This window comes from Eptesicus fuscus, chromosome 20, assembly GCF_027574615.1.
Source record: "Eptesicus fuscus isolate TK198812 chromosome 20, DD_ASM_mEF_20220401, whole genome shotgun sequence".
In the NCBI taxonomy this organism is placed as follows: domain Eukaryota; kingdom Metazoa; phylum Chordata; class Mammalia; order Chiroptera; family Vespertilionidae; genus Eptesicus; species Eptesicus fuscus.
Window position 1 is genome coordinate 38,110,969 of NC_072492.1, and position 26,663 is coordinate 38,137,631.

At 46.7% G+C, this 26,663-nt stretch overlaps 1 protein-coding gene and 1 non-coding gene across 2 annotated transcripts; one reads left to right on the plus strand and one right to left on the minus strand.

The window, feature by feature from the left end:
* Positions 1–9,016: 9,016 nt before the first annotated feature.
* LOC114227158 (U6 spliceosomal RNA) lies at positions 9,017–9,120 on the minus strand. The gene has a single exon (XR_003613254.1). It is a non-coding gene; the product is annotated as a U6 spliceosomal RNA (small nuclear RNA).
* A 6,336-nt stretch (positions 9,121–15,456) lies between these two features.
* On the plus strand, positions 15,457–17,937 carry CCL16 (C-C motif chemokine ligand 16). The gene is made up of 3 exons (XM_028128563.2): positions 15,457–15,607; positions 17,276–17,402; positions 17,805–17,937. The coding sequence occupies exons 1-3, from the start codon at positions 15,532–15,534 to the stop codon at positions 17,935–17,937; spliced, it is 336 nt and encodes a 111-aa protein (XP_027984364.2). The 5' UTR covers positions 15,457–15,531.
* The last annotated feature ends 8,726 nt before the right edge of the window (positions 17,938–26,663 follow it).

Below are 26,663 nucleotides of genomic sequence, written 5' to 3' on the forward strand. Positions count from 1 at the left end.
CCATACATCCTACAGATACCAATCACATGTACACCAGGAACCATGCATAAGAATGCTCATAGCAAGCATAAAAGGGGGCAAATTAAAAATAAATTGTGGTGTAGTCATACACTGAAATATCAGCAAGAGTGAAAGCAAGTATACTACAGCTACACACAGTAACACAGGTGAATCCCATAAGCATATTGTTAAAAGGGAAAAAAAATCTATGGAAGAATACACATAATAATAATTATATATACTATATAATAAAAGCATAATATGCTAAGTATACGGTTGACCAGTTGGCCATTCAACCAATCAAAGCATAATATGCTAAGGCCGCTCAACTGCTCACTATAATGTGCACTGACGACCAGGGGGCCGATAGATTACCTTGCTGCTAAGGTCCAGCCAATCGGGACTGAGCGAGATGGGCCGGACATTCCCTGGAGCCCTCCCATGGCCCCTCACCAGCTGGCCAACCTCCCGCGTCCCTCCCCAGCCCCAATAGTGCACCGGTGGGGTCTCTCAGCCTGGCCTGCACCCTCTAGCAATCTGGGACCCCTTGCGGGATGTCGGAGAGCCAGTTTCGGCCCAATCCCACAGGCCAGGTCTCTAGTATATATATATTTTTCAAAAACACAAAGCTAAAAATATACTGTTTAAGATTCAGCTATACACTAGAGGCCTGGTGCATGACATTTGTGCACTGGTGATCAGTGAGTGTCATAGCAACTGGTTGTTCCGCTGTTCGGTCGATTTGCATATTAGCCTATTATTATATAGGATACAGTTAAACAAAAAATGGGATCATACTAAATGTTCTTTTCTATAACCTGATTTTTATAGTCTTATACTTAATATTCAGTAGACATAAAATGTGGGTTTGAGAAGAGTAACATGACAGACATCCCTGTGCCCTCCACCCGACGTGTCCCTCTACAATATGTCCCCTTTCCCTTCTCCCTCTGAGCGATCTCTCTCCCAAATGTTGTTTATACTATATTCTTGCTTTCCTTCTAGTGTATAGCTGAATTTTAAAGTGTATTTTTAGCTTTCCATTATAGAATATTGAAGACAAACAACCAGCTTCCCAAAAAAGGGAGGGGGAAAGAAGACAGATTCTATAATCTGAGTGGTCAGATTCTCTACCTAAGCAATTCTTGGTAAGAAACCCTTTGTTGGCACTTTAAAAAGGAAGTGTCCAGGCCTAGCTGGTTTGGCTCAGTGGATAGAGCTTCAGCCTGTGAACTGAAGGGTCCCAGGTGTGATTCTGGTTAAGGGCACACGCCCAGGATGGGGGCTCGATCCCCAGTGGGGGATGTGCAAAAGGCAGCCAACCAATTATTCTCTCTCATCATTGATGTTTCTATCTCTTTCTCCCTCTCCTTTCCTCTCTGAAATCAATAAAAAAAATAAAAAAAGGAAGTGTCCACTGCAAATCAGCATGGGTACAGCTAGGGCAAGTCAGGCTGGAGAGACCCACTTCCCTCTCTGGCAGCACGAACATCTGAGGAAGGGTGGGCTGGAAAGAGCTATCAACAAACTATCTGATCTTTGGCTCTTAACAAAAGTACCCTGGGATCAGTCAGGAAAATAGTGAAATTCAGGAAACTGTGCAATCTGTTGTGAACCAGCATCATTGTTGTATGTGCCAGTGTGCAAAATCAAAAGCAAAATTTGAACCTTAATCTTCCCCAAGTCCCCCTCCCCCACTCCAGCCCTCTCCTTTGAATTGGGGAAGTAGAGCAAGACTGAAGCTCAGAAGGAGGGTGCCTGTTGCCTACAAAAGACCAAAGCTTGGAAGACAGATGCTCAGTGTCATCAGTAACTTTGATTGAGTCATCTTCTTCCATCCTCCTGTCCATGTGTGTCTCCCACATCCCCACATCTGATGTTCTGCTAGCCGAGGGTACAAAGGCCTGTGGGGGCCACCCTGCCCCTCCTGTACACACACAGTAGCCCACGTCTGCAGGGAGGAGAAAGACAGCCATCAGAGGCATCCATCTAGGTGTCAATTTCTCTCCCTACATGCTCTTAATTTGTTGGGAGAAAGGCAACGCAGCCTCTCTCTGTTCACCTAGAGAGGAAGAGTGAAGTATAACATGAAAGGAATCCATGGACTTTTCTTCTTTGTTTTTCCTTAAAGCAACTGACAAGAGTTCATGTTCAATCCACCCACCTACTGTCCAGGATAGAGCTACCCAGGGCCCCACTGGAATACAGCCACACTGGCTTGCTTTGTCGCTACCTGCAGTGCCCATGTGAGTGAGACAGTGAAATGGGATGCAAACCGTTGTCACCAGACTCAAAAAACCTGGACAAGGGACCTCATCTCTGATCACTCTGACCCTCACTCCCTTCTCTCCAGGCACCCACTCTTCTGTCTGTTCTTCAAATGCACCAAGCCCATTGATCTCTGCCCTTGCTGTTCCCTCTACCCAGATACACTCCCCCCTGATCTGTCTGAGTCTGGTTTCTTCTCAACCAGCAGGTTCCAGATGAAATGATACCCTCTCCCAATGGGCTCTCCTGACCAGCTTATTAAGCAACTTCCACCCAACCCTCAGGCATTCTCTATCACATCATCCCTGTTCATTTTCCTCCTAGCTTTTACCTCCATCTTCTACTACCCTGTTTGTCTGTCTTTCTCACTAAAATTTGAGCATGGAAAGAGCAGGGATCTTGCCTTCTTGTCTCTGTATCCCCAGGGCCTAGAAAGTGCCTAGCATACAGTAAAAGCTCAATTAATATCCACTGAATGAATGAACATCTGCCCTGAGGAAGGTCTCAATATGGACACATCAGGAAGATTGCACTCACTTAGATCATTTATATTACACATTCCTTTCAGTAACCACATGTGTAAGTTTAACAGCTTAATTATATTACTCAAATGTCACTATACCTCGTAAGTGGTGGATTTCAGGACTAAAAGCAGTGCCTCTGTCTAGCTCAAATAACTGCTGTTCCCATTAACACAGAGGTTTAAATTTTTCTTTTTGGTGGAAGAACATATTCTTTGCAAACAAACTTGCTTGGAACCCCATTATATAAAACTGATAAAAACACAGATGCTTAAATCAAAACCACAATGAGATACCACTTCACACCCATTAGTATAGTATTACTACCAAAACAAAAACAAAAAATAACAAGGGTTGGCAAGGATGTGGAGAAATTGGAACTGTTGTGCACTGTAAAATGGTGCAGCTGCTACAAAAAGTGTGACAGTTCCTTAAAAAATTAAAAATAGATTTACCATATGATCCAGCAATCCCACTTCTCAGTATATACCCAAAAGAACTGAAAACATGGTCTCCGATAAATATTTGTACATCCCTGTTCATAGCAGCACTATTCACAATAGCTAACTAAAATGTAGAAGCATCCCAAGTGTCCATCTAGATGACTGGACAGGCAAAATAGGTATACAATGGAATATTATTCAGTCTTTAAAAGTAAAGAAATTATGACATATGCTGCAAAATGGGTGAGCCTTGAGGACATTATACTGAGTGAAACAAGTCAGTCACTAAAAGACAAATAATGCATCATTCCACTTTTATGTGATGTACCTCGAACAGTCAATTTCATAGCGACAGAAAGTAGAATGGTGATTTCCAATGGCTGGGAGGAGTGGGGAGTTATGTTTAATAGGTCTAGTTTCAGTTTGCAAGATGAAAAAAGTTCTGTGGATGGATGATGATGATTGCACAATATACGAATGTATTTAATACCACTGAACTGTACACTTAAACATGATTATAATGGTAAGTTTTATATTATGTGCCTTTTACCACAATGAAAAAATATTGGGGGGAAATCCCACAATTGCTTAATCTGAACTTGGTGGGAGTAGAGGTGGCAGACAGACACATCTGCCCAACTTCCCAGGAGGGTGACCAACTCCTTTCCGTGTTAGCACATTCCAGGAACCCCCTGCACCCCAGGAAAACCAGGAGCCAGTCACGAAACCATTGTGTCACCGTGCAGGGACCCTGCAGCCCAAACTGGAAGGTGACAAGACACAACTGTATTCTATGGAATTGTGTTCCAGGGGCCGCACTGTGAATGATGCCCCAGGAGCTTGCCAGTGGTGCTGCCCCTTAGTCACCTCCAGGGAAAGGAAGAGATGAAAACACCTGCAACCTGTCCTGGCCAAACCACAGGGCACAGCCTTACGGCCCTGCCTCTGGCTCCCCCAGCTTGACCCAGAAGGAACTCATCCCGCAGCCCCAGGCCCCAAAGCAGTCCTGACTGAGCAGAGAGCCCTGTGCACCTTCCTTGGTTGCTAAGGATCTGACCAAACTCCCCGTGCTGGGCAAGGGGCAGGGGCCTTCAACTCAGCCTAGGTGAGGGATTCCAGTCCAATCCTGACTGGTGAGGCCCATCCATCCCAGGATCCCCTGTGGATCCTTCTCCCTACTCCTAGTCCCCATCAGGCCTGAATCCACCTTCCTATCCTGTTGGGCCCTGGAGCTGCTGAGCCTGAGACACTGGCCCAGGCCTCAGGTGGTCCACACCTGAGGACGGGCTCACCGAGGAGGCTTAACCAGGCTCCCCAGGCAGGGGCAGGAGTGGAGGGCAGTTTGCACCGCAAAGCCCACTGTCCCCCACGACCCCCCTCCAGGTGCAAGCCAAATGCGGAACCTAGGGTCATTCTCTGCCTTCCACTCTTCTTTGAATAAACGGACTCAGTTCTAACATTTTGGATATGTCAGCAGTCACAATTCTCAAGAAACACAACTATCATGCAATCGTGGATTTTTCTATCTTGTGACTTCCTGACCAGCGACCTCTTACAGTGTAAAGGAGGCTCAGAGCCTAGACCTCAAGGAGACAGAGAATTCAGGGGCCTTCAACCCAGAAGGATGAGGGTCAGCCTGACTCTCCTCACTCTTTCATTCTTCTGAACAAGGAGAACACAACGGCAAGAGGCGCTGGTGCGGAGAGGAGGTGTGGGTGGTCCAGAAATGGTAGCCTGGGTCAGCACTCGGAAACAACACCTCTACTGGGGGCCTCTCCCCACTCTGGGCAGGACTCATTTCTCCCTCCTCTGGGGAGAGGAAAACCGGCCTGCCTCTGCACAGAGCCTCCGGGCCCTTGGGTACCCAGCAGAGAGAAGCTGATCCAGAGCCGGCCAGGCTATCTGCTCAGCCACCTCCTGGGGCTACACAGAAGCCGCATGTAAGCCTGGGCTGGGAGAGAGAAACCGCAAAGGGTCAAGCTGTCTTCCTGGCTTAGACTGGGCTTTACAATATTTGAATTGGTTGCCAACCTTTAAAAAATTGGAGACGTTAAAAAATCTATATTGTCTATTTATTTTGCAAATATGGAAGACCAAGCAGACCTGTGCCTGAGTTTCCACACGAGATAGCCTTTGACTGGAACTAAGGTGGTGAGCGCTGTCCCTTTAGACAGGGGTACACGTCCCAGGTCCCAGGAGCCCCCACTGCTGGGCCACACCCAGCCGCTGTCGGCCTGGCCTGAGGGGGCACATGGGTCTCAGGGCCCTGTGCGCCCTCTCTCCTTTCCCTGCAAGATCTGTCCAGTTGTGAATATGGCTCAGAGCTGCTCCTAGCAGGTAGGAATAAATACCCCTGGGACACAAGATGAGGGAGCAGCAGGCAACTCTGAGAGAGGCCTGACCTCTGGCTCAAGGCCTTTCCACCCTAAACAGGCGAGGTTGCCTCTCTGCAGGGGGCTGGTGCATCGGGGGAGAAAGTGACACAGCCAGGAGTCCCGGGGGGTGGGCGATTTCCTGAATCTCAACTCTCCTGAGTTGAATTTCAACCAAATTCAGAGAAGGGAAAATGCTGGGTCCAGGGCCTCGCACGGGACATCCCTGCTGGTCCAGGAATGAGAGCAATTTACCAGGGATTCTGACTGCAACCACCCAAAGAGCTCCTGAACGCTTTCCCATAGCTCCATTATCATTGCATGACCTCTCATCAGCAGATGGGGTCACCGATCCTTCCCTGGAGGGTCAGGAAGCAAGCCGAATACCAGGCCTAGAGACTTAGTAAGTGGAATCTTTTTTCTCTCCAGAGAACAGCAAAACAAAACGAAGAAATAACTGGCTTTACAGTCAGAAAGATATAGGTTCTAACTGAATTCACTCAACAAATATACATCAACAGCCTGCTCTGTGCCACCCATTCAGTCGGCATGCGTAATGCAGTGGTGGGCAGGAACCGACACTTCAGCTCCCAGAGACCCCCAGATGTGGCCTGCCACGCCTCAGTTAGGCTTCCTGAGCCTCTGCTTCTTTGTCTGTGACATGGGGGTAATAAGGCCTTTATTGCACAAAACAAGCATGGGTATATAAGTCAGTATGCACAGTACGAGTCCTACCAATACTATTTGGCACTTTAAGAACACAGGTTCAGAAAGCTGAGTGTCCTGTCTGGAGTCACACAGCTTTCACGAACAGAAACAAGGAAAAGTCTAGCATTCCTGCTGCATAGGCCAGGCTCTGCTCTTCTGGGCACAGCAACCCCCACTTCCCAGTATCCCCCTGCTCCCCCCGACTACCTGCCCCCCCCCGCCCCGCCCACTGAGAGATCTGTGAGGGAGCAGCGCCCAACCTGGGCATCCACCAGTATTTCCATGTGGGAATTCCTTCTCAGCCTTCCTTAGAAAATTGTATGTTTTTCCAAATCCCAAGAAAATTCAGTTGAGAAACTGAGAAAAAGTGTTATAATTCTCCTGAAGGAATTGAAGCTTAACAATCCACATAGAGATGATACCGATTTAAAGTAACCCACTGACATCAAGAGCAAGAGCCGCACACATTTGACACGTGAAGTTCAAAGTGAAGATTGGCCTTTTGGGGAATCAGGACAGGAGCATGTGGGAGAGAAGTGGTCACGGCCCATCAGCTTGAAGCCCTTGCCATAGGACAAGTGTGAGTTCAGGGCCCTTTCTGCTGCTAAACAAATGTGAGTGAGTTTGTGCTTATAGCACATGTTACACAAATCATGTAAGTGATGCTTGAAGAAAGTTTTGGAAGCAGAGTCAGTCCTTAAATTGGTGATTTCAATTTGCTAGGAGGTGTGAATAGTATGTTATTTGAACAATAACATTCACTGACATTGTTTGAGTAATTGCTACAGGCTATAGCTCTTTAGAAATGACTTAACAGAAGAAATTCAAAGAGAAAATAGGTAAATGTCATAGAATACTGGGAGATGGAACCAGGAACATTCGCTAAAATCTAAATTAGCAAAAGCAATACTAATTGGAATGGGAAAAACCAAAGTCAGAACGAGCAGACATCTCGGTCTTGAAGAGCACTTCTTCCCAGCTGGGGGCGAGCCACTGCAGGCTTCACAGGTCACGTTCCAGACATCGGAGAACACGGGCGGCTCACTGCCGCTGCCCTTCGTTATGGGGGCAGGGGAGGGGGTGCTTCTTGGTTCTGAGAGAAGCTGAGCAGATATTGGGTGTCCTGTGAATGAGGAACTATAACTGCTGTGTCTGTGCTCCTTCTCTGAGCCACCCTTCTCAGGAAATAGAATCCCCATTCTCTAAGCTGCTCAAGCTGCAGACAGGAAATCATCCTTAAGACCTCTCTCCCTCATCTCCCCACCCCTCCCCCACCTCCCATCCAATCCATCAACAAATCCTATCAGCTCTGCCAAAATCTCTCTCAAATCCATCCGCTTCGGCTCTTCCACCACCACCCGAGTCTAGCTATCATCTCACAACGTGTCTCAGAACTGAACGAGGGTTTGGCAGGAACACAGAATCCAATCAGGTGTCAGGAAGACCATGAAAATTCAGAGTTCAAGTATGCAGAAAGAATATACAGATCTTGTAACATGGAAACCCACACATGAAACCTATATGTTCATGTTGACCAATGCCACCCCAATCAATTTAATAAAAAAATTTTAAAAGTATGCAGAAAGAAATTGCAGAAGTCAGTCAGTCATAACCCCAGTAGGAAAGGCAAAATTTCATCCACACAGATCAGAGAGAAGAATTATAGAAACATCTGAAGGACTGATGGAGGGAGGAAGGTAATGTAAATGCCTAAACCACTCAAGAAATGAAAAAATCTAGCCTAGCAACGAGGAATGTTTGCTACATTCTCAGTGAAGGTTCTGGCTTCTGTCCACACAAGTCACACAGAAGAATTATTCCAGCCCTAGCCGGTTTGGCTAAGTGGACAGAGTGTTGGCCTGCTGACCGAAGGGTCCCAGGTTCGATTCTGGTCAAGGGCACATGCCTGGGTTGTGGGCTCGATCCCCAGTGTGGGGTGTGCAGGAGGCAGCCAATCAATGATTCCCTCTCATCATTGACGTTTCTCTCTCTCTTCCTCTCCCTTCGTCTCTGAAATCAATAAAAATACATTTTTTAAAAATAATCATTCAAGGGTATAAGTAGAACATAGAAGATAACAACCCTTTTTAAAAGAAGTGAACTTCAGGTCTCTGTTGTCAACGTGACTCTCAAGTTAGAGCTCCGAGTGCCCAGTCACAACGGAGAGGAATCACCCTGGAAGTCCACAGGCCACATCTCAAGTCCCCCCTGACCAATAAGCAACCCCTGCTGCTGGATGGTGATCTGGTAGGCCCCATAAACACCTGGCCCAGCAATCTCCACTTCTTTAAAATAATAACACTGCACCCTAGTGGGGAAGCCTCAGAAAGGACATGATTAAACAATTAAACATAGATATGAAGATAAAGGACATGATTAAACAATTAAACATAGATATTAAACAATTAAACATAGACATGAAGCATAGACTATTAATACTCACATGCAAAAATGAGGAATAAATTTGTAATCATCTATATGATTTGCGATTTAAAGCATTTATAATATACTTTTATACTCTCTCCCTCTCCCTTACTCTCTGAAATCACAGATTATCCTTGTGATTTCAATATAAAACATGTAATTAAATAATTTATTTTATACTTGTGATTTTGAGCTGAAAGATATGAGAATTTGGCTAAGTTAACAGAATATTGGAGTGTTTAACACTACCTGAGTTTTTTTGTTTGTTTTTTTTTTATTTTTAAATATAGGATGCTTCACAAATTTATGTGTCATCCTTGCGCAGGGGCCATGCTAATATGTGTATCGTTCCAATTTTAGTATATGTGCTGCCAAAGCGAACACCTGAGTTTTTCATATTTATAAATTTATTTTATTATATTTACAGGAGTGAAGTACTTTGGAATATTCTAAGTGTTAAACTGGACATGTAGAATATGTTGGGGTTGCCGAAGGAGGAACGCACAAGGCCAAAAAGGGTAAAGGATTATAAACTTATTAGATCATCTAGAAAACCAGATGGGCTGAGCCCCAAAATATGTATCAGTCCCCAGGGACAGGGAGTCAGAGATTTTAAAGGACTCTAGGTGGGATTTTTCCGGGTGGAGAATTCTCTGGGAGAGGCCCAGAGGGGAAGGATAATGGTCTTAGCAAGTGGAATGTGGTCTTAGCGAAAGGGAATGTTGGTTGTGATGTGGTCAAAAGGTCAGCTCCCAGGGGAAGGGGGTGTTGATTCAATTATTTGATCAGACCTAACAATAGTTTTTAAATTTCAACATATTAAATTACTGAAAAGCACAGCTTAAAGGGTTTAATCAACAAAGTTGTAAATGGGACTGACTGCTTAAGAGCAGTCTATGTCACTTGATTAAGCATTAATCAAGGACCTTTTACGTTTTGTTAGGTTTATAAACAGGACAATATGGGTCAAGCAAAAGGCTTATAAGAAATTAATTTTTAAATGTATTTTTCTACTGAACTAATACTCATTAAAGAGTCAAAGTAACTGCAAATAGCTTCCTACACACAAACTTTACCTGCAGACATGGAAAAACGCACATGGGTAGAAGTCCTCCTCATCTCTCACCCTGATGACAATATGCTCCACTTGGTCTTGTCTCTTCCATTCTTCCCCATCCCCTCCATTCTTCATTTGAAAATCTTCCAAGAGCTTCCCATTATACCTAGAATGAATTCCAAAACCCTTTCAACATGTCCTGCCAGATGCCCCATAACTGGGGCCCTCCCTGTTTCCTGAGGTTTCTTCTGCCCCACCCTCTCTCTTGTCTTGGTGTTCCAGCCACACTGATCTTATTTTGTTACTTCAGATGCACTATCCTCATTTTTGCCTCAGGGCCTTTACATATGTTCTTCCCTCTCCTAGGATTTCTTTTTATTTTCTTTTTCTTTTATAGATTTCAGAGAGGAAGGGAAAGGGAGAGAGAGAAACATCACCCCCCTGTGGGGGGAGGGAGTAATGCAGGGGGCAGCTGAGCAATGATTCTCTCTCATCACTGATGTTTCCCTCTCTCTCTCTCCCCCTCTCCCTTACTCTCTGAAATCAATAAAAATTAAAAAAAAAAAAGAGGTGGAGTTAGGATATAAGCTAGTTAGGAAACTTATAGAAAAAACAAGTCCCTTTAAGATTTGATTTTGCAAGCCCCACACATACCATTATCAAGCATATTGAAGTGTATGCACATGCCTCATTAAATATAATTCACAAATAACTATATAAGAAAAGAGCTAAAAGTTTAGCTGTGTTTGCCTAATTAGCAAAATGCAAATCTACAATTGCTTAACCAAAACATTGGGGCTATATATATTCTGAAATGTAGAATCTTTCAGGTTTTAAAAAAGTAATACAATATGATCTAGCAATTTTACTTCTGGATATACACCCCAAAGAACTGAAAACAGGTACATGAAGAGACATATGTACGACCATGCTAGTAGCAGCATTATTCCTAACTAGAGGCCCGATGCACAAAATTCCTGCAGGGAGGATGGAGGGGAGGGTCCCTCAGCCTGGCCTGTGCCCTCTCACAGTCCAGGATCCGTTGCGGGATGTCCACCTGCCAGCTTAGGCCCAAGTCTCCCTGGGGATCAAACAAAAATGTAAGCCGGCAGTTAGACATCCCTCTTGCAGTCCCAGGTTCTTGCAGTCCCCGGTTCTCGCAGTCCAGGACCCCTCACTCCTTACCACCTGCCTGCAATGGAGGCAGAAGAGGCTCCCGCCAATGTTCTCGCCTGCCATGAGCCTGGCTTCTGGCTGAGCGGCGCTCCCTGTGTGGGAGCGTACTGACCACCAGGGGGCAGCTCCTGCATTGAGTGTCTGCCCCCTGCTAGTCAGTCTGTGTCATAGTGACTGGTCATTCCACCATTTGGTCAATTTGCATATTAGGGTTTTATTATATAGGTGAAAGCAACCCAAGTTTGCATCAACAAATAAAGGGATTTTTAAAAATGGGATATACACATACAATGGAATATTATTCATTATTCTGACCTTTAAAAGGTCATAAATTTAGACACATGCTACAACATGGATGAACAATGAAGAGAGGTCTATACCCTACATTATGATAAATGAGATAAGCCAATAACAAAAGGATAAGCACTGTATGATTCCATTAATATGAAGTACTTAAAGTAGGCAAATTCAGAGACCAAAGTAGAATGGTGGTGGCCAGGGGTTGGGGGAGAGAGAAATGGAGAGTTACTGTTGAGTACAGAGTTTCAGTTTTGCAAGAAGAAAAGAGTTCCATGGGTAGGCTGTGGTTAAGGTTGTGCAATATGTGAATGGCCTAACTGTACAGTTGAAAATGGTTAAAATTTGACCAGTTTTGTCTAAAGTATACCTTCTGTTCTTCCTCTGAACTTAACAGCATTGTGACTGTTCTTATAGCTTTGATCACACTCCCCTTTACCTGATGACTCTGGTCTAAGCACCTTGATAGTCCCCCTACCAGGTCTATTTTCCCTTCACTCAGGTAACAAAGGAATGCAGGGTATGGCAAAAGTAGGTTTACAGTTGTGAGTCCTCAAAACACAGATTTTATTGAATTATTTTCCATACAAACAACTGTAAACCTACTTTTGCCTCACCCTTTATATATTTAGCAGGTCTAGGTCACTGTGTGCACAGGGTACAAGGTCAGAGCTCCAAGAAAAAAAAGGTTAAAATTGTAAATTTTTATATTTTATATACTTTACCATATGTTCAAAAAATAATATTTAAAAGGTAACATGTACCTGCAAATAACTGGACATTCTATTCCTGGCAGAGTCTGGGAAACGTACTTTAATCAAACAGTAATATTTCTGCAGCAAACACCAATGTTTATACCAATGGGATAAAGACAGTAAATGGCCTCACTTCACTTTGGGTGACATAAACTTTTGCGCAAGAAGTTAGAGTGGTAGAATTTACTGTCAAATCAAATCTACTAATGCTCAATGTGGACACTTTGTCTATTGATCTTTAAGCTATTTTCTACTAACCTTCAGTCCCTATTATTTCTGAATTCTTTTACCATTTCATTGTCCTTCTAGTCATTTTTTTAAAATAAATTTTTTATTAATTTCAGAGAAGAAGGGAGGGGGGGTGCAAAACTGCCCTTCTCTGGAGAATTTTCTCAATACACTGAGATTTTTGCCTCCCAGCAACTGTCAGTTTGGCTCAAACTCACAAAAATTCTCTATAGAGCCGAAACCGGTTTGGCTCAGTGGATAGAGCGTCGGCCTAAGGGACTGACGGGTCCCAGGTTCGATTCCGATCAAGGGCATGTACCTTGGTTGCAGGCACATCCCCAGTGGGGGGTGTGCAGGAGGCAGCTGATCCATGTTTCTCTCTCATGGATGTTTCTAACTCTCTATCCCTCTCTCTTCCTCTCTGTAAAAAATCAATAAAATATATTTTTAAAAATTCTCTATATGTTTGCATGTTTCTTACACTGACATAACCCAAACTGAGCACAAAGAGGAGCTCGTGTGTGTGTGTGTGTGTGTGTGTGTGTGTGTGAGTATGAGTGTGAGAGAGAGAGAGAGAGTGAGAGAGAGAGAGAGAGAGAGAGAGAGAGAGAGAGAGAAGGGGGGGGGTACAACCTGTCAAAATCCTCAAGTCCCTTTTAAGGAACAGATGTAGAATAAAAATCTAAAAGAAACCACGTTAGGAATGCAGAGAGGTCTGCAAAACAAGCGTTTTCATCCCCAAACCCAAACCAGCACAAGGGGAGAAGGAGTGCACTGCCCACCTGTGCAAAGCCTGCCCTGCCCCGGGACACGGCCCTGGCACAGTGCGAAGAGGAAATGCGAGGGCTGCGGGGCGAGAGGAGCGAGCCACACGCGGCATACGAACTCCGCAGTGCAACCCCCATTTCGAACAATGCGCCTCTTCCCTCCAGTAAATCCGGTGTTTGTCACTTGATGTCCCCTCTGTGGGGGGAGGTGTGTGTGTGGGGGGGTCTGAGCGTGCGGGAGGTTAGAGGCGGCGGGGAGGGGCCTGCAGCCACCGGGCGGATGGGTGCCCCCGCGCTGCTACAGGCGCTGTGGCTCCGGAGCTGCTTTCCCTGCGGTAACGGGCGGTGTCCGCGTCTCCCACCGCCTCGGAATGATGGCGGCTGTCCGTCCTCCTCCTCACCTTCCTCACGGCCCTCAGAGGCCTAATCCACCTCCCACTCCTGGTCCTTGTACCCACTTCGGTCCCAGCCCGGTAGCCCCGTGGCGCCCCACGTGCTGGGTGCGGGGGTGTGGGAGGAGCTGGGGGTGCTACCGCGGGCTAATGGGCGGGATGGAGAGGGGCGGCCTGTCTGCTAGGCTGCTCCTGCGCCAGTAGAACCTCTGAGGGGCCAGTCGGCTGCTGGGCGGCGCCACGTGCGCGGCGGCGCCACGTGCGCGGCGGCGCCACGTGCGCGGCGGCGCCACGTGCGCGGCGGCGCCACGTGCGCGGCGGCGCCACGTGCGCGGCGGCGCCACGTGCGCGGCGGCGCCACGTGCGCGGCGGCGCCACGTGCGCGGCGGCGCCACGTGCGCGGCGGCGCCACGTGCGCGGCGGCGCCACGTGCGCGGCGGCGCCACGTGCGCGGCGGCGCCACGCCCCCTTGGACAAAGGGCGCACCTGGCGCCGCCACCCGTGGGAAGTCACCGGGTCTGACAGAATTCGGACCAGGCGCCTGGCCGTCCTGCCCCGGCGCTTTCACGGAGCCGTCCTCACTCCTTGGGCTCCGCTCCCTGTTCATTCTGGCTTCCAGCCTCTCCTTTTCCCGTGGCTGTGTACCCGCTCTGCCGTGGAAACGGCTTCTGGCCGCTCACTCGGAAGCTTGAGCAGGAGGCCTGCTCCGGAGAACAGTTTCCTCCATTTACGTTTGTGACTTGAGTAAACTCGGTTTACGAGGAAGGTTCCCTCTAGGTTTTCTGAGTGACTCGGGCATGTTTACATCGTGGTCATTTGAAAAGGGGAGTTTATTGAACGACAAGAAGAAAGTTGAGTCTGTATCTTGTAGATTTCCCTCCAAGAAACAGGGCAGTCTGTAACTTGGTGCACGTGTAACATCACTTTCCTCTTTAAAGTCCAGCTGCGCTCTCGTGAAGGCCGATGAACTCTCCGTTTCTGTGGGAGGATGCCCGCTCTGGCTCAGTAGTCACTCAGCGCTGTGTTCCTCCGGCCTTGCAGCACTTCCATGAACGGCCCTTCGATAAGGAGCTCCTCATCTGTCAGAAGAGAAGAGACCGCCTTTGATACTGAGAGACTCCCGGGACAGCCATCCATCCCCGCCAAATAAGTTGGGAATCAGCAAATGTGTGAGTGCCAGTCAGAGAGGAGAAAAAATAAACCCTAACTGAAACCTATGACTGTCAACACAACAAAAGGAGAAAAGGTATTCTTTTAAAAAGTGGTTATTTACTGAGAACATTCCATAGCGTGAAATACGGTAGCTATATTTAGGAGTATTCCATTGGTCCTCAAGGGCCAGCTTTGGATTACTGAAGAAATGCCCAGTCTGAAGGACCCACTCAGTGAGAACCTGAAGACCTACTGTGACTCCCCACATTCAGGTACCCCATCCTGTCTTGCCTGAGATGCGGAGGGGGCCAGAGGCTTCCTCTCTCCACTCTTCAGGGAGCTCGTGTTCTTGCTACCATCACAGAGGACCCGGATTAACGCCCACTGCTGACAGGTCCTCATCTGGACACGCCCTTCTCCACTTACCCATTCCTTAGCGTGGTCCCTGCTCCCACACATCCCAGCCCCCGTAGCAGAAGGCTCTATGCAGAAAAAAAACAGTACATCCACTCTTGCTCTTCGCTTAAATTTAGGCGGGCATCTGGGATGTACCAGTATGGAATAACACCTGGGGTCCTAAAACACAAAAGGGAAAAAGCAATTTTTGTCAGCTGCCTACTTTGTTTTCATTCCATGTCATTTCTTATATTTTCAACAAAAATGAACAACTGTGAGGATTAAGTAAACTAGGATATGCAAGGTGGCTGATACACAGCACACGTTTGCCACATACTCCCTTTCTCTGTTCTTTCCTCAACCTGAATTCAAATCTGACTGAATTCAACTTTGCACCAGGCCCCGCCCACTTCCCTCCCTTTCAGCAAACACTGGGGAAAGCCTGTTTCTCCGCCTCCACCTGCTCTGAAGTGGTCAGAGTTCAGAGCGCTAAGTGGTAGGAGAGGGAACGGCCAGCAGCAAGAAGGACATCTCCACTCAGCTGTCTCCTGAGGCTGAACGGCCCCACTGAGAGGATGAAGGTCTTCGTGGCTGCCCTCTTCCTCCTCATCCTCAGCCTCACCACTGCTTCTGCTTTCCAAGGCCAGCCAAGTGAGTCCACCTGCCCCTATAGGGCAGCGATGAGCAAGGGGACCGGGCAGCTGGCAGCGAGGGGACCCCAAGAGCGCTGTGAGATCTCTGTCATCATCCCTTGGGCCTCTCCCCCTCCTGCATGCTCAGCCGCTATCTTTTTTTTTTTTTATATATGATTTTTTTTTTTTTTTTTATTTTTTTTTTTACAGAGAGGAAGGGAGCGGGATAGAGTTAGAAACATCGATGAGAGAGAAACATCGATCAGCTGCCTCCTGCACACCCCCTACTGGGGATGTGCCAGCAACCAAGGTGCATGCCCTTGACCAGAATCGAATCTGGGACCCTTCAGCCCACAGTCTGACGCTCTATCCACTGAGCCATTAGGGCTCAGCCGCTATCTTAAAACTCTCCCCTTTGGCCCTGGCTGGTTTGGCTCAGTGGATAGAGCGTCGGCCTGCGGACTGAAGGGTCCCAGGTTCGATTCCGGTCGAGGGCATGTACCTTGGTTGCGGGCACATCCCCAGTAGGAGGTGTGCAGGAGGCAGCTGATCGATGTTTCTCTCTCGTCGATGTTTCTGACTCTCTGTCCCTCTCTCTTCCTCTCTGTAAAAAATCAATAAAATATATTTAAAAAAACAAAAAAAAAAAAACCTTTCCCCTTTGTAAGTAGCTGGGCTGTGATCCAAATCCTGCTGGGGTTGGGCAGTTCCGGGAAGCTGGGTCAAGGTTAAGTCAGAAGTCCAAGGGTTGAGCCTTTAGGAAGAGGAGCCAAGGAAGTAACCGAAGAGACAACAGTAAATCTATGTGATGAAGAGGCAGGCGCAAGGCAAGTGGATGAGAACAGCCTGCTCTCTGGGAGAGCAGACAAAGGGTGTTGGGTGGGTAGGCTGAGCGAAGTTTGGGGCTAAGCTCAGAAATGAGGAGTCTGAACCTAGACAGCCCTTCCTGGCACAGGCTGCTGGGACTGTCATGGCAGCTGAAAGGAGTCCCAATGGGATGCCCACCCAAGTGTGCCACTTGGGGTTTCATGTCCCCCATCCCCACCCCCAGCCTAGATCTGAATGAAGTCTGTGGGAAAGAGGAGAGGGGTTAAAAGGTCTGGAGCTAGAGAACGTTGGGAACTATGGAGAACAAGATGTGTTTTGCCTTGCTTTACCCCTGCTTCTGCCATCATTTACGAGGACCTGGTGACAGGGAAGGGACCAATCACTCAGTCCTTCCACATACCTGCCTTCCGCTGCCCCAGCCCTTTTCTCCCTAGGCTGCCCTTGGCTTGCAGTCGAGCCCGACTCTGCCTGTGTAAATATTTGGAGGAGCAAGGGTCGTGCACACCACATAATCTGCCCACACGCTCTCAGGATGCCCTGGTCTACACTTTGTTTTGAGAGCCAAGGACATGAGAGCCACTGAATGCAGAGGTGCATATGGTGGGATAACAATGCCCTCCGGGAGGTCCAGCAGGCCCGTGCGATGAGTTCAGGCTTCGAGAAAGAGAAAATGGCTCACCTAAAACATGAGTCAGCCAAATGGTGCGCTTGAGCTGTTCCAAGCCTTGCCACCAGCTGTGCTCAGTCCCTGCTAAGAGATGGCTTTGCCATCAAAGGAGTGAAGTGCAGTGGACGGGAGATGGAGGTCATGGGCTCCCTCTCTGCCTCCTGGGCTCAGCTTTCAATGTGATTCCCTCAGGAAGTCCTGTGGCGGTGAACCTTTCCGCCAGCTGCTGCCTGAAGTACCAGTATGAGGAGAAAGTGTTACCAAGGAAACGGGTGGTGGGATACAGAAAGGCCTTCAACTGTTACCTGCCAGCAGTCATGTAAGTACTTCTCTACAGATAATTCTGTGGGAAAGGAAGGGGAACCAGGGACTGGATTGAATGCACAAAACCAATAAGTCTCCATACTAGAAGGAGGAGAGTAGTGGTTAGGGGCTTTGAATCTCACAGGACAGGCCTGGGTTTAATTCTTGATTTTGCTACTTATAGCTGTGTGACCCAATAAATAGTGCTCATCATGAAACCCAAGCCTGAGGGTCTAGGCTGGGTGGGGAAGGGGCTACAAGTAGGGTTGATGAAGTCTAGAGGCTAGAGAGGGAGGCCCTCTGATGTGGCCTAGATGGGGGAGGCCTAGGTTAGCCCCGTGTAAGCTAGAAGTGGGGGATTGTGGACTGGACCCCACTCTCCACTATGGCCCATGACAGTCTAACTTTGTCTCTGCAGCCTCGTCACCAAAAAGAACCGAGAGATCTGCACCAATCCCAACAAAGAATGGGTCCAAGATTACATCAGGGATCCCAACCTGCCTTTGCTCCCCCCTAGGAAGTTGCCCCAAGTTAAATCCATCAGATCATAGAAAGGCCTGGCCCAGCTCCTCAACTCCTCATGACAGTCAAGCCCGGTGGGAGCCCAGGTTCAGGAAAGAAAGGTGTGACCCTATGAAAAACGAGGGCAGTCTTGTGGTTTGATTGACAGTCACATTCAGAGAAATGAGCCAGTGATCCAAAAAAATACAAGTATTTTGAATAGTTTCTCCATCTCTGGAGGAAATGCCAAAGTTAAGAGAGGTGAGCAGGCATACATTCTTAATACACAGAAAAACGCGTACCACATCTTTCTCCTTGCTCACAGTCTCTCACCTAACACCAATACAACAGCCATTCTCATCACTGCATCCAGCTCCCAACCAGCCTGACCATCTCCGGCCTCTGACTCATTCAGAGCTCCACAGAGCTCTTGACTTTTCTTGTCCATCCTTATCCTATTTCTAGATCTCTTCCCCCCACCCTCTTTTTTTTTTTTCTTTTAAAACATAATTTTTGGGAACATTTGAGATCTTGTGTCCCTGCATATGTCATCAGTTTGGCTTTGGCTTAAATAAACATTTACAAAAACTCTCAGGAAACAAAAGGAATAACTTTTTCCTAGCAGGCCAGGGTGGAAATATCACTTGCTAATGATCTTTGTCTTTTTTTTTTTTTTTCTTCAATCATCACCTGAAATATGTTTATTGATTTTTAGAGAGGAAAGGGGAGAAAGAGAAAAAAACAACAGTGACATCCAGCCACAAGCTAGGTATGTGCTCTGACCAGGAATTGAACCCACAAACTTTTAGTGCATAGGACGATGCTCCAATCAACTGAGATGCCAGCCCAGGGCTGATCTTTGACACTTTTGCTGAGGTTTTGCCAGCTCCCTAAGATTTCGTCTCCCCTCAGGTGGCATGGATACAGAGAATGTCGAAACAAAAGAAGAGGTGAGACTCTCTAGCTCCTACACTAAGCTTTTCGGGACAGGAAAGGGGCATTAGAGTAGGTTAAGGGTAAAAATCTTGGTCCAAAACTCAACCATTCAATAAAGAAAATTTCCTTTAATCCTAACTTCATTCCTGGCTTCCTTTTTGCTAGGGTGGGAGAAACTTAATCTAGTTGTTTTAGTAGCTTATCAACATTCTGATGTGGTACATCTACACAATGGAATACTACACTGCAGTAAAAAAAAAAAAAAAGAATTCTTATCATTTGCAACAGCACGGATGGGACTGGAGAGCATTATGCTAAGCAAAATAAGCCAGTCAGAGAAAGATAAATATCACATGACCTCACTCATTTGTGGAATATAATGAACAACATAAACTAATGGACAAAAACAGATCCAGAGACAGAGAAGCATCGATCAGACTGTCAAACCTCAAAGGAAAGGTAGGGGAGGGTGGGGGTAAAGGGGAGAGATCAACCAAAGGACTTATATGCATGCATATAAGCCTAACCAATGGACACAGACACCAGGGGGGTGAGGGCATGAGTGGGGGAGGGGAGGACCATGGGGGGATAAGGACACATATGTAATACCTTAATCAATAAAGAGAGAGAAAAAACACATTCTGAGCCTTTTGTCAAGGTTGGGAGCTGGAGAATTTACACGGCACCAAGGCCTGACATACATACTCAATATCCCCTTCTTGCTGCCTTTCTGCCTCCAGCTCAACAGCTGGAAGCTGACTCAGAAAAAAAGTCAACATTCCCCCAAAATGCTGTTGTGGAGACAAAACAAAAATCAGGCAATTAAATATATGTAATTAACAGAAACAAATGCAGGTAAAGTGATCATTCTGAAAACTAGCCAATGATTTGGATTCTGGTAAATTGACCCATAACTCCTCCTAGTGGCCTCCAGTGGTAATACGTGAGCCTGTCACCCCACCCCAACTGAAGCCCCCAGCTAGCCAATCAGAACCCCTCTCAGAGAGATGAAATCTGGACCAGAGAAGCACATAAGGTTGCTGTTGGAGCAGTATCCCAAGGGAAGAAGTCTATGAACTCTTGTACTGAAGTCCCTGGAGCTGCTGCATTTCCTGTCCCCCACAAAGGCTTGGAAGTTTAGCTAGTCTCTCAGTTCCATGAGATGCCCCAGCATTCGTCCCATTCTTTTGTTTTTGGTGTGTTTTTCATCCCTAAAGGGCCATGGTGGCATTTAACACCTCTGGAATAACTTTTTTGTTGGCTTAGATTAATTCTGGTTTGTGTCTGGTAAAGTATACATGCCACTTTATACAGTTGTAAGTGTACAATTCAGTAGGATTAAGTACAGTCACAGTGTTGTGCAACCATCACCGCTATCCATCTCCCAGAACTTTTCCATCTTCCCAAACTGAAACTCTGTACCCATTAAACAATAATACCCCACGCCTCCCTCCCCCAGCCCCTAGTCACCATTATTCTGCTTTCTTTCTCTCTGAACTCAACTACTCTAGTTACCGCATATAAGTTGAATCGTATAGTATTTGTCTTTTTGTGACTGGCTTATTTCATTTAGCCTATGTCTTTAAGATTCATCCATGTTACTGCATGAGTCAGAATTTTGTTTCTTTTTAAAATTTAATATCATTCCATTTTATCTATTCATCCATCCATGGAAATCTGGGTATCCCCCTTTTTGTTTACATTAGCCAGAGTTCGCAGACCTTGGTTTCTGTTACCTGTGCCAAAAGCGCTTTAACTTGTACAATGACACATCAACCAGTGTTTTTCCTGCCCTTGTCCCTCCACAGGGGGCCGGTGCTACATGCTTTCGACCCTACTGGGCTGTGTTCCTTGATCCAGAAATGGCCACTGAATTTGACCCAGAAAGGTCATCCGTGACTTTGAGGAGAGGTCTCAGTGGGAAGTAGTGATAGAAACCCAAGCAAGGGGGTGGGAGACAGAATGGGAGCTGTGGAAGTGGGGCCTAGGACTCTACACAGACAACTCTTCTAAAAACTGTTTTTGTGAAGAAAAGCAAAATTTAGGACAAGAGTCAGGCACAGGTTCAAGGGAAGATTTTTAAAGATGTGAGGATTTAGAGCATGTTTGTGTGTTAGCTTCAGTTTTCTTTGCTATAAAATGGAAACCAAAAAACCCAGGACTGCAGGTTATTAGGAGAATCACACCAGCTAACAGATGTAAAGTGCCCAGTACGGTGCCTGGCTCACAGTGGAGATTCAGCACTGATGGCCCCCCTCTCAGAGAAAGGATGCTTGAGGCCAGCAGGTTTTCACTGGTAAAGGCTAGATGACAGTCTTCAGTTCTCACATTGCCGACTATAACAGAGGAAAAGAAGCTGATAGGAAAGGAACCATATTAATGGCAAGATCAAGAATAAAAGCTATAGCCCTGACCAGTCTGGCTCGGTGGATAGAGCGTCAGCCTGTGGACTGAAGGGTCCAGGGTTCGATTACAGTCAAGGGCATGTACCTTGGTTGCGGGCACATCCCCAGTGGGGGGTGTGCAGGAGGCAGCTGATCGATGTTTCTCTCTCATTGATGTTTCTAACTCTCTGTCCCTCTCCCTTCCTCTCTGTAAAAAATCAATAAAATATATTTTAAAAAAAGAATAAAAGCTATAAACAAATTTTTAAAATAATTGAGAGGACGAGAGACTTACAAAAGCAGACAGGTTTTTTAGGGGCGCTGAAAATTGGAGCAAACATCAGGGATAGAGTGAGTTCCTAATTTTTGTGGCAGTGGCCTAAGGTCAACTGTAGTTGCTGTGAAGGATGCCACAGGATTGACTAAAATGCTAATAAGAAAGTTTGTGGCCTTTCTGGAGAAATAGTGGCTACTGGAGAGAGAGCAAGAAAACTCCAAAATTTTTTTAAAAATCAGCAGAAGGGAATCCAAAATTCTTTCTATAAACTTAGGCCAATTTTCTAGTCCTGACATCCCTAAAACATACATACTTGGGGAAAACTGAAAGCAGCTTGCAGCTAAAATTTAAAGAACTAAACTAAGATCAGATCACCATCTACTGCAGACATGAAAATTTGCAGTTTGAAATGGCCATAGGATTGGCTAAAATGCTGACTCACTGGTGAGAGTGTCGGCTCATGTACTGAAGGGCCCGGGTTCAATTCCTGGTCAAGGGCATGTTCCTGGGTTGATCCCTGGACCCTGACCAGGGGGGTATATGGGAGGTAACCAATCCACATGCCTCACATCAATGTCTCTCTCCCCTTTCTTCCCTCCCTTTCACTGTGAAAATCAATGGAAAAAAATATCCTTGGGTGAAGGTTAAATAAACAACTAAAAGAACAGCAAGAAGCTGCATAACCTTTTCTAATCTAGCCTCTATGTACTTCGCATCCCTCTGTCGAGAGAGTCATAGAGGTCTGCCCAGGTCCAAGCACCGAGGACATAGTCTCCATCTCCTGATGGAGGTAACATCGAAGAACTAACATATGTTTTTAAGTCACCACATCTGTAGAACAGGAAGAATAATACCCATGTCTATTCTCAGGAGAGCTGATGTAAGGCTTAAATAAGGTCAAGTATACCTGGCACACTGTCTATTAGAACTCCAGCTCTACGTGACCGCAGGCAATTTGATCAACCTCACTGTGCCCCAGTGCCCTTGCCAGTACAATGAAACTAGAAATTGTACCCCCACCATACAGCTGTTGTTGAGAGAATTCATTTAAAGCACTTAGCATAATGCCTGCCACACAGTCAATTAAAGCTCAATAAATTTCGACTGTTGTTTTTACTAACCACTATTTGAGTTATTGTTATCCTCAGGAGTCTTCAATGACTTCACCACAAAGGAGGAGAGGGGAGTGGGGGGGATAATGAGAATTACACACGAGAGCTGATGGTTTTCAGCCAATTCTCAGGCAGGAAGTTATGAGGAAGGTCACAGAACTAGTCCTCATCCCATCCTACCTATTATCCCCTGCCCTGCGAGGTGAGTGCTGTTGGGCTGCCAAAGGATGCTGTCTAGAGACTGACAAAGCTGAGTCTTTGCTCAGGCAAATAGCGAACTCCAGGGGCCCCACTGAGTACAGCCCACAGAATTTTGGAAAAGAAGATACCCAAAGCCAGACAGGCCAGCAATACCAGGCACATCTGCCTGGGGAGCACTTAGAATCTGGGGTCTAAACTCCTGGAAAGCAGTGTCAAGAGCAAGGCCAGTTCTTGGTCTTTAAGGAAGTTTTGGAAACCACTCAAAAACTAGGATCTTGTAACTACAATGGGACCAGAAGCCCAGTCCTGCAAAATGGTATACGCCCTTGGTCGATGAATGGGGAGACACCAGGGGAAGACTTGGGCTGGGAATCCAGGGCAGGACAGGATCTTGGTCCTTCCAGAACACTGGAGAATGAGTAATACGAACTCAAAGCCAAGGCCAAAGTAGGAGCCATGTCCTTTTAACTGGAACCCATGGCAAGGAAAAGGAGAACACGGAGAGTGGTAATCATAGCTACTTATGTGTACCTTTCATGTGCCAAATATGGTACTGGGAGCAAGCTGAATAATTTGGGGCCCAGGGACCAGTGACAGGGCATTGAATCCAAGGTCCAAGGCCTCCCAGCCTTGACTTGCTCACCAAGGAGCAACTGAGCCTGCAGGTGGAAATCGGCAAATCTAGCTGAGTAGGGGCAGGGCAGAGTGACTCTCATTGCCCCTCATACCATACCTTGTATTTGCCTGTGACATTGACTCTCCACAGGGATTATGTCTATAATGAAAACGTACAACAAGGTCTTCCATGATGTCACCTCCATATTACATTTGCAGATCATTCAGGTGTTGAGAAATGTAATAACCTTCATCATCAAGATGGGTATCATTTAAACTTCAGTTGTGTTACTAGCACATTGTCTGTTACCTGACAAATAGATCTCCCATTTAGATACAATCAGAGTTGAAACTCAGCCAGCTCCCCTATCTGGAGCTGCTGTAGTTGAGACACATGATAAATTAAAATGCAGCCAGCTCCTTCTCCCCAGTGAATTTCATTAAATCACAAGAAGTCTGCCCACAGAATTCCCATTGATCCAGTTTCTGGCCCAGGGCTAACCTATTCTCAAGGTGATAGAGTAAGATGAAAACACCAGTTATCCTAACAGCTAGCACCAGAGTTGTTCTTTAAAAAGGAATTGCTTGCCGCCCGTGTGACTCAGTGGTTGAGCATTGACCTATGAACCAGGAGGTCACTTTTCGATTCCAGGTCAGGGCACATGCCTGGGTTGCAGGCTCAACCAGTAGAGGGCGTGCAGGAGGCAGCTGGTCAATAATTCTCTCTCATCACTGATGTTTCTATCCCTCTCTCCCTCTCCTTTCCTCTCTCTAAAATCAATAAAAACACATTTTTTTTAAAAAAGAAAGTGCTTTTATTTAGGAAAATATCTTGAAAAGTCAAAGAGTGAATAGAAGATGGGACTTTTAGTACATGGGCCTAAGGGAGAAAATAAACAAAAGCGAAAACGAAACTCTTCCGCATACAAAGTGGACAGAAAGTTGAGAGAGAGGAAAGCAGAGAAAAGAGGAGAGATGGCTGCAGAACAAGAAAAAGGATCAGGCAACCTGGACAGAAACTGATCAGCTGAAAGAAATTATAAGCGACAGGGAGACAGAAGACATGTAAGACCAGAGACATCTAATATTGTTTGCATTGCTGTGATTTAAATCATCCAACATCTCCCCAGATTTTTCAGAGAAGTCTGATACATCCCTGTATCCTTGCTGACAGTGTTATGGGATATAGAGTCAGCGTAGTAGAGGGCAGGGTGCCTGCCTCACATTCACCCTCACAGTGAACATGGACAGTTTTGTGTCTGACCATAATGTGGTCCTGAAAGCGTTGTCTGTCTCCAGGGCCCTTCCCACATGGAACTGCAGAGATTGGTCCAAGAGGTGGATACACAACCCACCAAATCTCCACCAAGGGCCAGACCAAGTGCCTCCCTAAAGTTGGTAGTGAACACTGGATAAAGAAGCTTGCTCTTTACTGGGGTGGCTGAGCTAGAATGATGGAAGAACTGAACAGCCTGCAGCTTTCTTCCTTTCTCCCACGTCTGAATAAAGGAAGCCCGGCATTTTCAGAAGAACATTGGGCAATATACACAAGGAGCAGAGGTGAAAAGTTGAGTGTAAGAAACCCCCGATGGCATGGTTTGAGCCTCTGGATCAAGCCAGACCTGAAGCCTGGAACTTCTTACCCTTCCCAGTTACATGAGTCATTAAGTTTCCTTTTTGATCAAGCTCATTTAAATTAGATTTCTGCCACTTGCAACCAAAATTTAAAAGCCCAGGTGGAAGTAGCAGGATCCTCCTGAAAGAGAAGGAAGCCAAGTGTCACAGTCCTGACCAGCAGCAGAGTGAACGGTGGCCCTCTGCATTGCCAGAAGGACAGAGGGGCAGCTGCACCGGGAGCTGACACAAGAGCAGATATGGAACCAACCACTCTTTCCACTGTGGCTTCCCTGTGACTCTGGTCTGACCAGACTCCCCTGACCCAACCCTGAGGTTGAGTAACAGTGAGACCTCTAGCTGCTGCCCTCCTGGGCTTGAGGAGCAGCCTGTGGCTTCTGTTCTTGCCTTACTGCCAGTGGGGTAGGGAAGGGGGTGAGAGAGGGTGGAGGCCTTCTCCTCTCCAGCTAAGCTCTGGACTCCTACAAGCAATCATTGGTGGGCAAATCACTCAGCTTCTCTTCACCACCACCACCACCCCTTTACCCCCCACCTCCTCCTCTTGGGGGGCAGGGGAGGGGAGTTGGCTACTCTGAGACTGCTCTACACAGTCTCCCAGGGGGCCCAGCAGGGTTGCCCCATTACAATGGTAATCTGCCCACTAAGGAACCCTGCAGCGGCTTCCTTCCCTTTTATGTTTCATGTCTGTTTCCCTCCTGGACCTTTCAGGGAACACCTCCCAGTAAACTACTTGCACTCAAATCTTTATCTCATGGTCTGCTTCTGGGGGACCCCAATCTGAGAAAGGTGTGAGAGGAAGGAAAGTCAAGAATGACTCTTAGCTTGTTGGCCTTCGTCCATTTAGCTTAAGTAGCTACATGTATTGAGCATTTGCCATGTGCCAAGCATTCTGCTTGGCCTCTGACATAGAATATGCCAAGTAATTATCCCAGCCACTTATGTAGGATGTAGTATATAGGAAAAGGGCTCAGGGTCAGACAGCTAGTAAGTGGTGGAGCTGGTTTTCAAGGAGCAGGAAGTGATGGGGTAGAAAGTCCACACTGCGTTGGCTTGGCTGCCCAAATTGTGGGGGGCGGGGGGGGGGGGGGGGGGGGATCATGACAAGCCCTATGACCAGCCCCTTATTCCCAACTGGAAAGTTCCTGTGTCCTCACAGTAGAGATTCTTAATGATACTGTCATTCGCCTTTTCACCGATGGAGAAAGTGGAGGTAATAGAGAAAAAAAGAGAGAGAGGGAAACCAAAAGTAAAGAGGGAGGAAGACAATAATCAAAATAATAACAGCTGTATGTACTGAGTGCCTACCTGTGCCAGGAGCTATTACATTCTTTATGTCATCTCACTTCATCTTCCCAACAAGCCTTGAAGGAACCATAGTCTAACATTATCCCCCATTTAACAGAGAGGGGGGGAAGGACAACTTCTATAGAACAGTGAAGAGAAAGTCCATCCAACCTGGCACCCATCCTCCCAGGTCCAGGCCCACCTCACTGTCAGGCAGACTCCAGCCTCTATATTTCTTTTCCTTCCTTCCCGTATATATATTTTATTGATTTCAGAGAGAGAGAGAGAGAGAGAGAGAGAGAGAGAGAGAGAGAGAGAAACATCAATGATGA

Bases quoted from the DNA above. Each gene is read 5' to 3' on its own strand.
- CCL16 (XM_028128563.2), top strand. From the start codon at position 15,532: ATGAAGGTCTTCGTGGCTGCCCTCTTCCTCCTCATCCTCAGCCTCACC. The intron at 15,608-17,275 runs GTGAGTCCACCT...TGATTCCCTCAG, and splicing joins TGCTTTCCAAGGCCAGCCAA to GAAGTCCTGTGGCGGTGAAC. The intron at 17,403-17,804 runs GTAAGTACTTCT...TTGTCTCTGCAG, and splicing joins TGTTACCTGCCAGCAGTCAT to CCTCGTCACCAAAAAGAACC.